At 45.8% G+C, this 15507-nt stretch overlaps 2 protein-coding genes across 2 annotated transcripts; both read left to right on the top strand.

Moving 5' to 3' along the window:
* The first annotated feature begins 1079 nt into the window (after nucleotides 1-1079).
* LOC148829018 (uncharacterized) lies at nucleotides 1080-6839 on the top strand. Its single transcript, XM_088923279.1, has 2 exons — nucleotides 1080-1235; nucleotides 3441-6839. The coding sequence occupies exon 2, from the start codon at nucleotides 3634-3636 to the stop codon at nucleotides 5455-5457; it is 1824 nt and encodes a 607-aa protein (XP_088779405.1). The 5' UTR covers nucleotides 1080-1235; nucleotides 3441-3633; the 3' UTR covers nucleotides 5458-6839.
* A 2704-nt stretch (nucleotides 6840-9543) lies between these two features.
* Nucleotides 9544-12354, top strand: LOC148829017 (uncharacterized). Its single transcript, XM_088923290.1, has one exon. The coding sequence runs from the start codon at nucleotides 10442-10444 to the stop codon at nucleotides 11876-11878; it is 1437 nt and encodes a 478-aa protein (XP_088779416.1). The 5' UTR covers nucleotides 9544-10441; the 3' UTR covers nucleotides 11879-12354.
* The last annotated feature ends 3153 nt before the right edge of the window (nucleotides 12355-15507 follow it).

The following is a 15507-nucleotide window of genomic DNA, read 5'->3' as shown; positions in this document are numbered from 1 at the left end:
CCTTAAAAATTCAGGAGAATGTTGGATTACAGTGACCTGGATGAAATTGAGCTGAACAGTAGGTGACTCCAGCGCTACTGCTGGCGGCTGAAGAACTTTCGATTGAAATTCAACTCTTTACAAACACTTCTGGTTCACATCCCCTCCGTCGCCCCTCTCTTCCTTCGGTGTTGCACACAAAACTCCATTCACTGATTCCACTGCATTTTTCCAGACAAATACAAACATATCTGGGGACAAATCAATGTAAAAAAAATGCTTAGCCAAATAATGCTCAGCTAATGTTGTAGAACCAATAAAGTCAGGGAGGTGTCGCACAAAATTGTTCATCGTATTTACCCTGTAAAGTCCGCTGTTGTGCATAGATTTTAAATTAACTGTGTTTTGTGAAAGTAGGAACATTTCAGCATTTGTTTTGATGATGTCCTGTTGTTAAAACATTCTGGATGAATCTGCAAAATTCTATACGGTAATATTAACGTTTCTTGGAGAGAAATAGATGTTGTGACTTTTTAGTTCTCATGAATCTCATGATCGAATATTTATCACTGCACCTGCACTTTATGAAATGATGATGTTATAGGTACTCTTGTTTATATTATAAGATTTCTTCTTGTCTTCGTGTGTTGTTTCAATCAAAACGTTAAAAATGAACATGTTCTTAAGAAAATAACTTTGTGTGCTATATAACGTGCAAGTATAATAATTAAGTCAGTCACAAAATATATTTTCATATTATTTCCAGTGGGATTAAGATTTCACATGAGGTCTGTTTCTTTAAAAGTAATATCAATATTAGCCTCTTTTTTTTACAACAGGACATTCCAAAATAAATGTCATAGGGTTTCAGGGCTACCTTCATAAAAGACACAGTTATCGTCTATATTAATTTCAATCTGCACAGCAAGGGTCTTTACGGGGTAACTTCGATTTACTACTTTATATGACACCCCCTTAACCTCATTAGTTATACAATATTTACTTGGCATCATCGAAATTTTGAGCAGGCACTCTTAAGTACATTACTCGCCTCAGTGCAGTAAGAGCTGTACCGGAAGGGGGCGTGGTCTGCTCTCCTCTCGGGGCGGGACTTCCTGTCTCGCGCCAGTGGGGGCTGCGCGTGTCTGCGCTGTGCAGGGTCTCACCCGCAGGTCCGTCCCGCTGGAAGAACAAGTCTCCCTCCGTCAGGAGAACCGGACTCCCTGACCCGCCCTGAGCGGGTCCCTGCTGGGCCGGTGAGTCACGCTGAGTCTGAGTCCGTCTGTTGACATCTGAGCTCATTTCTGACCGCAGCCTGCGGGCTGCTCCCCAGATGTGTGACTTTCTGAGCCCGCTGTCTGCGCTGTGTCCTCTCGCCCTGAGCACAGGGTGCAGGTGCTGATCCTGCTGGAACTGTGGTTCCGCTGGGCGCACAGTGCCCACCCGGACCCGGACCCGATCAGCGCGTGCATGAAGCTTTGTTTACACTGCGCGAGCGGTGGTCAGTGGGGTTTTGGGGGGTCTAGTTTGTGATCAATACAGAAGGCTTCGAGTCCGGTTCGGGTCTGAATCTCCGGGGTCCGTGTCCCTCAGTGAGAGGAGCGGAGCGGAGTCCGGCTCGTCTTCCAGCTGACCCGAGTCCTGTGGAGTCCCAGCGAGTTCAGGAGCAGTCCGAGCGGAGTCCAGTGACGAGCACAGAGAGAGGTGTTATCAGTGTCTTCATGCTTCACCGCTGTTTATATTGAGCCCCTGCAGTGGGAGTGAAGAGAAAACAGTGTCCTGTTGTTTCTGTCTCGTCCCCTGGACTGTCAGCCTGCTCCTGCGGTCGGGACAGGGCCGCTGTAAGAGATCAGGTCCGGATTTAACTGCGAGATTGCCGAGTCTGTGTGAGTGAATCGTAAAAGAGTGAATATTATCAGATATTGTTATTGTCATAATGATAAAAACAAAACTGATAATACTAAATACTCAGTCCTGAAATAGTGTAGTGTTTTACATTTTTTTCTATATGATACTGAACTAAGATCTATTCTCATTTGCTTTTTGTGTTTTTAATGTATTATAGTGAACAGTGCTTGATAGTTACAGTTCAACGTGTTACACCTGTAATTTATTAGGTATTTTATAATGAATTAGAGTCTAGTAAAGCTGGCTTTGACATCACCTCCCCCAGAGTTTCTCAGAAGCACAAGACGAGCCAGGAGAGTTTGGGAGCCCAGATCTCTTGACAGGTGAGAGCAGGACAAGCCTGCAGCAGAGTGAAGGAAAGGTCAGAGCATGAAGGAGCAGCAGAGTGAGCTGTGATCTCCACAGAGACAGGCTGTCTGCTTATGCAGAAGAAAGTGCTTCCTTACTTAGTGGGCAGAGTTTCACTGTTCAGCATGACAGCGACACAGAACATGAGGCCAGTCCAGCCCAGGAGTTCATCAGGAAAAACTGGAGGAAAATAGTTGTGCAGCATTTTCCTTGCTGAAGAAAAAAAAAATATCTGTTCATCCCAAGAACAGGCAAGATCTGAAAGCAACTGAAAGCAAATTATCTGCTCAGCTTTTTTGGTCAAATATTTCCTGTTTACTTTTTCAAAGAGAAATTCTACCAAAAACTGACTTGTACATTGAATGTCCCCCGAGACTAGTAGCACATTATATAGATTAATTTAACATAAATGATACAGCCAATAAAAAATCGGTAGATTGGGTATTGAGGTAAATATGGTACAGAAATGTGATTAACAAAGTTATACAGCAAGAAAGGAAAAACTTTTTACAGATAAGGTTACAAAGTTGTCCTGATATACACTGTTTTGACTAATGTCCATTCTCAGAGCAGGTGGATGATGTCCCTTCTCCTTTTTGTCTCTTCCCCAGGAGCTGTAGAGACCAGTGCTCTCCCTGACACTGGGGACAGGGCTCCAGTCTGATCAGAGCTGTTATTAAAGTCTCTTCTCCTGTGTGTCTCTCCCCCAGGAGCTGTAGAGACCAGCGCTCTCCCTGACACTGGGGACAGGGCTCCAGTCTGATCAGAGCTGTTATTAAAGTCTCTTCTCCTGTGTGTCTCTCCCCCAGGAGCTGTAGAGACCAGCGCTCTCCCTGACACTGGGGACAGGGCTCCAGTCTGATCAGAGCTGTTATTAAAGTCTCTTCTCCTGTGTGTCTCTCCCCCAGGAGCTGTAGAGACCAGCGCTCGCCCTGACACTGGGGACAGGGCTCCAGTCTGATCAGAGCTGTTATTAAAGTCTCTTCTCCTGTGTGTCTCTCCCCCAGGAGCTGTAGAGACCAGCGCTCTCCCTGACACTGGGGACAGGGCTCCAGTCTGATCAGAGCTGTTATTAAAGTCTCTTCTCCTGTGTGTCTCTCCCCCAGGAGCTGTAGAGACCAGCGCTCTCCCTGACACTGGGGACAGGGCTCCAGTCTGATCAGAGCTGTTATTAAAGTCTCTTCTCCTGTGTGTCTCTCCCCCAGGAGCTGTAGAGACCAGCGCTCTCCCTGACACTGGGGACAGGGCTCCACTGAGCTGCAGCACTGTGAGCAGGAGTGGGGCTCCAGTCTGAGGCAGGACACAGAGCCCACAGCTCCTGAAGACAGACAGGGGCTCCCTGAGCAGCACAGGAGCAGACAGAGTGGGGAGGAGCTCAGAGGACCAGAGTCTGTCCACATGGCAGAGCCAGAGACAGGCTGTGTTACACAAGGACTCAGTGCACCAGGGTGTGCTCTGTGTGTGAAGGGTGAACTGGGAACTCAGGATGCAGTAGGATGTGGTTGTGTTGAACACAAACTCCAGATACTGGAATCTAGGAGTTTTAAAACAGAACCTCAGTGTGAGACACAAGGATTTGATGCTCAAGAGTCTCATGAATCCTGTTCAGATGTTGTGTCTCCCAGAGTGAAGAGTGAAAGTGATCTGGACTCCAGCTACACTGCAGATCTGTCCAGGATTCAGTCCATCAGCTCTGCAGCACTGGAAACCATCAGGTCCCATCAGGAGTCTGACCAGATTGAAACACAGGACAAGGGACAAGTGAGCATCTGTACAGGAACTGTCGAGAATCAGGAACAGAATCACACAGGAGAGAGACCGTACTGCTGTGAACAGTGCGGGAAGAGTTTCAGTCGGGCAGCAGTCCTTAAGAATCATGAACGGATTCACACAGGAGAGAGACCGTACTGCTGTGAACAGTGTGGGAAGAGTTTCACTTGGGCAGCAACTCTCAAGAAACATGAACAAATTCACAAAGAAGAAAGACCGTACAGCTGCCAACAGTGTGGGAAGAGTTTCAACCACATAGCAAATCTCAAGGTTCATGAACAGTTTCACACAGGAGAGAGACCGTACTGCTGTGAGCACTGTGGGAAGAGTTTCCATTTGGCAGGAGCCCTCAGGTGTCATGAACGGATTCACACAGGAGAGAAACCGTACTGCTGTAAACAGTGCGGGAAGAGTTTCAACCAGGTAGGAGGCCTCAAGATTCATGAAAGGATTCACACAGGAGAGAGACCGTACTGCTGTGAACACTGTGGAAAGAGTTTCAAGCAGTCAGGAGCTCTCAAGGTTCATGAACGGATTCACACAGGAGAGAGACCATATTGCTGTGAGCAGTGTGGGAAGAGTTTCAAATATCCAGCAGCCCTCAGACATCATGAGCAGATTCACATAGGAGAGACACCATACTGCTGCAAGCACTGTGGGAGAAATTGCAGTTCTGCAGCACACCTTAGAATTCATGAACGGATTCATACAGGAGAGAGGCCATTCTGCTGTGAACACTGTGGGAAGAGTTTCACCCAGGCAGGAGTCCTGAAGAGTCATGAACGAATTCACACAGAAGAGAGACCCTACTCCTGTGAACAGTGTGGAAAGAGTTTCAAGTGGGTGGTATCCCTCAAGAGTCATGAGCTGATTCACTCAGGAGAGAGACCGTTCTCCTGTGAACAGTGTGGGAAGAGCTTCACCCAGCTAGCCAATCTCAAGAAGCACACATGGATTCACACAGGAAAGAGACCTTTCTGCTGCAAACACTGTGGGAGGAGTTGCAATTCGGCAGCACACCGTAAAATTCATGAACGGATTCACACAGGAGAGAGGCCATTCTGCTGTAAACACTGTGGGAAGAGCTTTAACCAGGCAGGAGCCCTCAAGAGTCATGAGCGGATCCACACAGGAGAGAGACCATACTGCTGTGAACAGTGTGGGAAGAGCTTCAAGCAGGCAGGAGCCCTCCAGTATCATGAGCGGATTCACACAGGAGAGAGGCCTTATTGCTGCAAGCACTGTGGGAAGACTTGCAGTTCTACAGCACACCTTAAAATTCACGAACGGATTCACACAGGAGAGAGACCGTACAGCTGTGAGCACTGTGGGAAGAGTTTCAACCAGGCAGGAGCCCTCAAGCGCCATGAACGGATTCATATGGCAGAGACACCGTTGTTGCAGAAAAGCACCTCATCTCATGTGGAATTTAGTGCTCCTAAAGAGTGTTAATAGGCTTTCTGTTGCTTTCACCAACAGCCTGGACCAAAGCAGAAAACTAAAAGAAAAAAGAGGCACCTTTTGATCATGATTTTCTCAGTGTGGAACATACATACCAGGCTGCCATGCATTTCTCTAACTTCTGATCCATCTAATGATATGAAGCACAGGCTGACTCCTTTTTGTCTTGCTAGTCTCTTTCTGCTATACAGGACCTGCTAGTACAATGTCTCTGGTCATCACCTACAGATACATTCACTAATGAAGAATACGCACAGAGGCTACCAGGACTGGCCTTTGATAACATTTAGACCAATCCCTAGATATCTTACTTTAAACACTAGGCACACAACTCATTTTCCTAGGTTAGCTCACTGGCTTCTAACTTCTCCCCCAGAGGTCGTTGCAATACTTTTTCCTTGTAGAGCTGTCCCCAGCAGCCCTTAGTAAGGCTCTCTCTCTCTCTCGCTACCCTGGTGCACTCCCAGCACACAGCAAGCAGCTGACAACTCAGACCACAGACTGCCCCATCTCCGTCTTCTCAGCGGGAGGTTTGAACTCGCCAAGGGTGTTGGTCAGCAGATCTTTGAGTATAAAACTTCTTTATTCACGTTATAAGGATCAAGACTTGAACCGTTATTCCAAACACAAGTTTAATAGTTCACAGTCGTAAAATACATATTTATTTATACTTGAGAATGTGAGTGTGATGTAATGACATGAGACTGATCAAACCCCTGAGCTTGGAGAAGAACACGTCACAGTCAAGACATTTTAACTCTGACTTTACCTCTTTTCCTTCTAATTCCCGAAAGAACAATTAACCTTTCATATCACAGCAGATTGATTCTCGGATATATTTAATTACGCTTTTTTTATGCATGTTTTGGTATCGTATCAGTAAATTGTTTGTTGTATATTTCGAACCTGTGTGTCAGTCGGTAAATTTTTATGTTTGTTTGATGCCTAATGGTTGTCTAGAACTTTTCCAATTTCTTAATTGTTGCAATAAAAACCATCAGATCACACTGTGCTGCTGTGCACAGTGTGGGAAGAGGTTAAGTCTGTGCGAGCACCTGAGAGAGGGAGTGGAGTGACCGTCACTTCAAAGATGCCCCAGTACCCCACAGCAAGCAGAATTACCTCAATAAAAACACAAAATGCAAATATATTTGAACTGTCCCCCTATTCAATTCGCACAGCCCAAAGTGTCCACTTTTCTCAGAAAATATCCAAATATATTGAAAGTAGAAATACAAGACAAAGGTGAAAGGACTTCAACAAAAAGTTTAATTTACTCTCGTGACCGACCTTTCCTAATGTATCGCAAAGGATTGATTGAATATTCAGTTTCAACAAGCTTTATTGGCATGATTGATGAATTACAGTGTTGACAAATCAGCAAAAATCAACACAATATTTCAAACATTTGTAATACAAACATGATATTGGACAGAAGTAGTTCAGGTGTGGAGCTGCGTCGGCATGCGTGGGCTGCAAAGGAACAAGTAACAGGTTTATTCTCTGCTGAAAAGAGAAGAAAAGAAACAACATTTTGGCTGTGGGGCCTACTTCGGGTGTGAATTTCTGTTTGGTCAGGAGTAAGAACTGATTTGGCACAGAGTAAGAGGCCTGGAAGAGTTGATGAGTTTCAGGCAGTTTGAAAGCAGGGGGAGAGAGCTGAAAAATTAGCTCACATGATAGGGAAAGACACCCGAAGAAGGCTCCACGGCCGAAACGTTGCGTTTTCTTTCTTCTCTTCTCCAACACGTGCTGATGCAGCTCCCTACTTGAACTAAATTGAGCAAGGCCCTTCATCCCAGCTGCTCCAGGGGCACCGTATAAATGTCTGACCCTGCGCTCTGACCCCCAGCTTCTCTCCCTGTCTGTGTGTCTCCTGGAGAGCAAGCTGGGGTCTGAGAAAAGACACATTCCTCATGCAAGAAATTGTAAATGGAAAATAAAGTGATCTTATTCTACTGAGAAAACACAGAGACCCGTAATATCCCACAATTTGAAAACCTACCCCTTCCTTTTATTGTGTAGCAGGAACAGGAATGACTCTTGCGACAGTGACTGAGGGAATTGAACTGAAATGTCAGACTGCGTTTCCTACTGACGATTCACTTTCCATTGAAAACCTGGGTGTGTCTTGTAGCGAAGGATGCTGTGATTAAAAAAACTGTAGGGTTTCAGTACACAGCCTATAGCTATCTCCCATTTTTTACATTACAAACACAAAAACCTTAGAGGATCTGGGAAAAAAATCAATATAACAAAGGTATAAGCAAATAAATCACATTTTTACATGTATAAAACATATTGTCGTTCGCTTTTTCTTATAAAAGTAAATTAGTATCATTACTATTAATAATTAATAATCTACTATTGAAAGTACATTCCCTGCACTAATTCCGTTCGTGCAGTCATGGCCAGCAGGGGGCAGTGCTCCACCACAGCGAGACCAACAATGCCGCCCGGAGGAGAGAAGACCCCGCCCCCTCCTGCCTACAGCGCTTGCGCACACAGGTCCCAGCTCGCGGCGGTGGGGCTCGCGCGTGTCTGCGCTGTGCAGGGTCTCACCTGCAGGTCCGTCCCGCTGGAAGAACAAGTCTCCCTCCGTCAGGAGAACCGGACTCCCTGACCCGCCCTGAGCGGGTCCCTGCTGGGCCGGTGAGTCACGCTGAGTCTGAGTCCGTCTGTTGACATCTGAGCTCATTTCTGACCGCAGCCTGCGGGCTGCTCCCCAGATGTGTGACTTTCTGAGCCCGCTGTCTGCGCTGTGTCCTCTCGCCCTGAGCACAGGGTGCAGGTGCTGATCCTGCTGGAACTGTGGTTCCGCTGGGCGCACAGTGCCCACCCGGACCCGGACCCGGACCCGATCAGCGCCCGTTACTATGGCTACCATAAAGCGCTCACCGGAAGCCGGAAGTGTGCTGTAAATATTGTACCAGTAAATACATTGGAATTGAAAACATTAAACACTGTTCAAAATAATTCGTAAAAAATAACATATGACATTCTCAGACATTTGAAAATTTCTCGTGTAACAGTTTACTGTGACGCGGTGCGAGCCCACAATCTCATCTCCGCTGGTCGGGTCCGGTGTCCCCAGAATAACAGAACATTTCGGGCCGGACCCGGTCCGTGTTTCTGAGGTCTCGGGTCCGTGTCCCTCAGTAAGAGGAGCGGAGCGGAGTCCGGCTCGTCTTCCAGCTGACCCGAGTCCTGTGGAGTCCCAGCGAGTTCAGGAGCAGTCCGAGCGGAGTCCAGTGACGAGCACAGAGAGAGGTGTTATCAGTGTCTTCATGCTTCACCGCTGTTTATATTGAGCCCCTGCAGTGGGAGTGAAGAGAAAACAGTGTCCTGATGTTTCTGTCTCGTCCCCTGGACTGTCAGCCTGCTCCTGCGGTCGGGACAGGGCCGCTGTAAGAGATCAGGTCTGGATTTAACTGCGAGATTGCCGAGTCTGTGTGAGTGAATCGTAAAAGAGTGAATATTATCAGATATTGTTATTGTCATAATAATAATTTCACTCTCGCATATCAATTTTCTACATACACATAAGAATAGACTTTAGTACTTTTATGAAGTATGGTTGTCAATAGAGAGAAACTGGAGTGCAAGTAATGTATTGTAATAGTTTGAGAAACATCCTTCTCCAGGTTATCTTGCTGTATAGAGAAATAATAATGTGTGCATGAAATTAAATAAATTATAGACTGATATTAAACCTCAAGTCTGATGTGTCTTATAGATCAAGTGTTGAGACAGCAGCAGTGAACACTTTTTTACAGTGCAGTCTTACAGAAGCAGAGCTGAGTTTCCAGTGCTGTAACACAGGAAGAGAACTGGGAGAGCACAGCTGCTGTCTCAACCAGGGTCCCTACAGAGCTGCTGGTGTGCGTTCCAGCTGAGCTGTGTTACACAACTGTACCCTGGAGTGAACCCAGAGCAGGATTAGATCGAGGCAGAGGTGTCCAGTCCCGGTCCTGCAGGGTCAGTCAGTGTGTCTGCAGGTCTTCACTCCTTCATGAGCCAATCAGAGCCTCCAGGCAGGGTCCTGGCTCTAGGACAGGGGTGTCCAGTATTGGAAAGCCTGCTGACATACTGAACTTTATTCTTAAAATTTGTAACATTTACCGAATATACTTCCTTGCTGCTAAAATCCCAGTGAAGTCCTGTGACATTGTAGTCTTTTAATATAATAAAATACAGTTATAGTCAATTTTATTTACGTCATAAGTGTATATATATATAGTGACTCCAGAAACAGCAGCTCATGGGTGAGGCCTGGTGGTGGAGTGTCATGGCCTGGGCATGAACCCCCTCCTCTGGGACCGGCCCACTCGTCTGGACTGATGAGTCCCTGATGAAGGAGCAGCAGAGTGAGCTGTGATCTCCACAGAGACAGGCTGTCTGCTTATGCAGAAGAAAGTGCTTCCTTACTTAGTGGGCAGAGTTTCACTGTTCAGCATGACAGCGACACAGAACATGAGGCCAGTCCAGCCCAGGAGTTCATCAGGAGTAACTGGAGGGAAATACACTTGTGCAGCATTTTACTATCTTACTTGAACTGAGGAAAACTGAAGGAGACTAATAGGTCATTATATTAATTAATTTACCATAAATATTACAGCAATTAATAATAAAGGAAATATGGTTAGGAAAGCTATAGAGAAAGGAAGAAGTGTTTTACAGATAAAAATGTTACAGGTTTGTCCTGATATACACTGTGTGGACTAATGTCCATTTTCAGAGCAGGTGGATAATGTCTTCTTCTCCTGTGTGTCTCTCCCCCAGGAGCTGTAGAGACCAGCGCTCTCCCTGACACTGGGGACAGGGCTCCACTGAGCTGCAGCACTGTGAGCAGGAGTGGGGCTCCAGTCTGAGGCAGGACACAGAGCCCACAGCTCCTGAAGACAGACAGGGGCTCCCTGAGCAGCACAGGAGCAGACAGAGTGAGGAGGAGCTCAGAGGACCAGAGTCTGTCCACATGGCAGAGCCAGAGACAGGCTGTGTTACACAAGGACTCAATGCACCAGGGTGTGCTCTGTGTGTGAAGGGTGAGCTGGGAACTCAGGATGCAGTAGGATGTGGTTGTGTTGAACACAAACTCCAGATACTGGAATCTAGGAGTTTTAAAACGGAACCTCAGTGTGAGACACAAGGACTTGATCTTCAAGAATCTCATGAATCCTGTTCAGATGTTGTGTCTCCCAGTGTGAAGAGTGAAAGTGATCTGGACTCCAGCTACACTGCAGATCTGTCCAGGATTCAGTCCATCAGCTCTGCAGCACTGGAAACCATCAGGTCCCATCAGGAGTCTGACCAGATTAAAACACAGGACAAGGAACTTGTGAGCATCTGTACAGGAACTGTCGAGAATCATGTAGAGATTCACACAGGAGAGAAACGATACTGCTGTGAACAGTGCGGGAAGAGTTTCACCCAAGCAGGAGCACTTAAACGTCATGAACAGATTCACACCAGAGAGAGATCGTACTGCTGTGAACAGTGTGGGAAGAGCTTCATTGAGGCAGGAGCCCTTAAATGTCACAAACGGATTCACACAGGAGAGAGACCGTACTGGTGTAAACTGTGTGGGAAGAGTTTCAGTCAGGCAGCAAATCTGAAGAATCATGAACAAATTCACAAAGGAGAGAGACCGTATTGCTGTGAACAGTGTGGAAAGAGTTTCAATCATTCAGGAGACCTCAAGACACATGAACGAATTCACACAGGAGAGAGACCGTACTGCTGTGAACAGTGTGGGAAGAGTTTCAGTCAGGCAGCAAATCTCAAGAATCATGAACGGATTCACACCGGAGAGAGACCGTACTGCTGTGAACAGTGTGGGAAGAGCTTCACCCAAGCAGGAGCCCTTAAGCGTCATGAACAGATTCACACCAGAGAGAGACCGTTCTGCTGTGAACAGTGTGGGAAGAGTTTCATTGAGGCAGGAGCCCTGAAGTGTCACAAACGGACTCACACAGGAGAGAGACCATACTGCTGTGAGCACTGTGGGAAGAGTTTTAGTTCGGCAGCAAATCTCAAGATTCACGAACGGATTCATACAGGAGAAAGACCGTACTGCTGTAAGCAGTGCGGAAAAAGTTTCAGTTTGGCAGCAAATCTCAGGATTCATGAACGGATTCACACAGGAGAGAGACCCTACTGTTGTAAACGGTGTGGGAAGAGTTTCAAGCAAGCCGCAAATCTTATGCGTCACGAACGGATCCACACGGGAGAGAGACCGTACTGCTGTGAACACTGTGGGAAGAGTTTCACCCAGGCAGCAAATCTCAGGATTCATGAACGGATTCACACAGGAGAGAAGCCGTACTGCTGTGAGCACTGTGGGAAGAGCTTCCACCAGGTAGGGGCGCTCCAAAGTCATAAACGGAATCATACAGCAGGGAAACCACTGTAGAAGAAAAGCATCTTATCTGAATAACAGTCTTCCACTCTGAGACGTCATGTAGCTGTCTTCATTCCAAACCACCACATGAAGTATAACGCAGATGGGCTCAGTTGAGTTTTTTTCCTCGTCTCTTTCTGCCAAGACCATTCTCACCAAGAATGTTGTGCAGCTGATCTTTAAGTATATAACATCTTTTTTCACATTATAATTCTCGAGAGTTGAACTATTATTCCAAATACAAGTTTGATTATTAGTTCATGATCGTAAATGCATATTTACTTGAGAATTTGAATGTGATGTAATTATATGAGTTTATCTGAGCCAGACCATAATAAGATATAATCATGAGACTCCTGACTTTTTCTTCTCTTCCCCGAAAGAGTGGTCTGCGTTTTGTATCACAGCAGATGATTCACAAATATATTCTATTACTTGTTGGTTTCTTATGCATGGTCTGATGTTGTATCAATAAATTGTTTATTATATATTTAGAATGGGTGTGTGAGTTGGATGGACACAAACTAGTTACAGTTCAGGCGTGAGCTATACAATGTATAATGTTTGCTGTTCACGCCTTGAAAGTTCACATCTCAGAAAACCTTCAGTCACTGGGCAGTGTTTACCTGCTTGCAGGTGGGTTGAGAGACAGACAAACACAGTTGATGAAAGGGATCGTATAGTTTATTCTGGTGTGTTAACTTCATTACATCATTAGAATCTTCACAGAAACAGAGTAAAAATGAGAGATGCCAGACAGGAGATCAGTAGAGTAAAACAGAATGAAGATGGTGAGACAGGGAGGAGAGAGAAGAAAGACCATCACCACCACCCTCTGCGCTTGTGCCTCTGAGAGCACCTTGTTCTCATCATCTAGGACACCGGGTTCAGGCGGAAGACACACAAACTTACTTGTGCAGCAGAAGGTAGGATGTGAAGAGCTGTACTAATTTAATGTTTTTTACAACTTAACAACAGGGAATTCATGTTTGTTTTCCTCTCTGCTTTTTCTGTACTCAATCATCTGATGTTAAGAGTTATCACTTTCACTAACAGACACACACGAGCCGGGGTTTTATTCCAATCGGGGGATCAGATCTGACACCGCCGCCAGACAGTGATCAGACTATCTGAAATAAATCCATGCTTTCTCAGATTTACAGAGTTCCTGTACTGGGATTACTGAATTAGATATAATGGGCACAAATTTTAAAATACACACTTAGCTGTAGGACATATGTCTACTTGTTACAACACACACGCGTGTCCCGAGACTTTTTACAGCACTCACAGTGCTGCAGCTCAGTGGAGCCCTGTCCCCAGTGTCAGGGAGAGCACTGGTCTCTACAGCTCCTGGGGGAGAGACGCACAGGAGAAGAGACTTTAATAACAGCTCTGACCAGACTGGAGCCCTGTCCCCAGTGTCAGGGAGAGCGCTGGTCTCTACACCTCCTGGGGGAGGGACACACAGGAGAAGAAGACATTATCCACCTGCTCTGAGAACAGACATTTTTTTCTGTAAAATATTTCTCTCTCACTGTTTAACTTTTATAACCAGATTTTATTTAACTTAGTCAAACTTTCTTTACCACATTTATCTCAATAAAGATATTTTCAGATGTGTTTGTGTCTGTATTATTTATGTTAAATTAATACAATGCCCTACTAATCTCAGGACACATTCAATGTAAAAGTTAGTATTTGTTAGACTTTTTCTTTCAAGAAGAAAATGTATGAAATATTTGACCAAAAGAGTTTAGCAGAGTCTTCTTACACTGAACACAATTATTAAAAAGATTTGGGTCCCAGACACAGGAGCAGGCTGACAGTCCAGGGGACGAGACAGAAACATCAGGACACTGTTTTCTCTTCACTCCCACTGCAGGGGCTCAATATAAACAGCTGTGAAGCATGAAGACACTAATAACACCTCTCTCTGTGCTCGTCACTGGACTCCGCTCGGACTGAAGGAAACAACGTTTCGAACCAGAACCACCGCAAACCGGAGCTCGGGTTGCTTCAGCCATCTTTGTTTAATCTATAAAACGCCGTACAGAAGACATTTCTAAACCGTTTAAAATATCCGGAATTCCCCCCTTATTCTTTCAACCTTTGGGGTCTCAGTTTGATATCGTGTTTGTAGAATTACTGACGGACACGAGCATCTCCAGCGCACTTCCGGCTTCCGGTGAGCGCTTTATGGTAGCCATAGTAACGGGCGCTGATCGGGTCCGGGTCCGGGTGGGCACTGTGCGCCCAGCGGAACCACAGTTCCAGCAGGATCAGCACCTGCACCCTGTGCTCAGGGCGAGAGGACACAGCGCAGACAGCGGGCTCAGAAAGTCACACATCTGGGGAGCAGCCCGCAGGCTGCGGTCAGAAATGAGCTCAGATGTCAACAGACGGACTCAGACTCAGCGTGACTCACCGGCCCAGCAGGGACCCGCTCAGGGCGGGTCAGGGAGTCCGGTTCTCCTGACGGAGGGAGACTTGTTCTTCCAGCGGGACGGACCTGCAGGTGAGACCCTGCACAGCGCAGACACGCGCAGCCCCCACTGGCGCGAGACAGGAAGTCCCGCCCTGAGAGGAGAGAAGACCACGCCCCCTTCCCTCCAGCTCTTCCTGTACTGAGGCGAGTAATACGAGCGATTTTCTCGTAGTAGTTTGAAAGGAATAATAGTACTTTACTATTATAAGTAAACCATAAAGGTTAATGATAAGATGATTTATAAATGTAAGAATATGATTTATTTGCTTAAATTCTTGTTGTATCCGGATATAGACCATTAACCTTTTGTTTTTATCCGGATATATTTAATGAAGGAGTTAGCGGACAGGTTTGTGTGGGACGCAGGAAGACTTGTGGAACAGCTGCTGCCTTAGAAACAATGTTAAAGAAACTTTTCATGGACTTTATTCTGTAAAACTACCACTTTCTAACTGAAACGTGAACAGGATGATCTGTGTGTGTTCTGTAAGGCTGGAAAAGACACTCGGGACGAATTTGTTACCAGCATTGTTTTGGGTAGATTTGCAGAACTTGATGTCCAAGCGTTTAAGTGTGAATGTTGGATTTAAGTAGTTTGACATTGTTACCCAATGCAAGGTGCCAGATGGAAAAGGAGCATTTATTTGTAATTAAGCTGTCAGTAATACTGGGTAGATATGGTCTAGTGCTTCTCTGTCTTTTAATGCTAGTAAGGTGGAGATGTAAAATTACTTAAACTCCATTAAAAACATGAAAAATTACAAGGCAAAAAATACATCTGATGTACATGTACGGCGATGTTTTAACTATAGAGGCAGTGTATATATATCTAGATGTAAAATAAATAAAAATACAGGTAAAATGAATCATTGCTTTGTATAACGCTATTAAAGCATTAAAATATAAAATATTTATCTCTGAGGTGTGTTTTGTCTAACTGTAATGATGTGTTGAGTCAGCAGCTGTATAAAGCCTCAGGTAACATCCTGTCGATGTCAGAGTAAGACGATACTGAGATGAACTGTCAGTTCTCAGGGTGAGATAAATCCCAGCAGACTCTGGGTTCTCCCGGAGCGAGTCTGACACTCCTGTGCTGAACTGTGCGTCTGTGTGCACTGTGGTGGACTGGTGTCCCTCCGCTGTATGACCCTAC

The sequence above is a fragment of the Atractosteus spatula genome, chromosome 8 (genome assembly GCF_055471065.1).
Source record: "Atractosteus spatula isolate fAtrSpa1 chromosome 8, fAtrSpa1.hap1, whole genome shotgun sequence".
Classification (NCBI taxonomy): domain Eukaryota; kingdom Metazoa; phylum Chordata; class Actinopteri; order Semionotiformes; family Lepisosteidae; genus Atractosteus; species Atractosteus spatula.
Note: the sequence above shows the minus strand (reverse complement) of the source record. Positions and strands in the feature narration are given on the sequence as shown.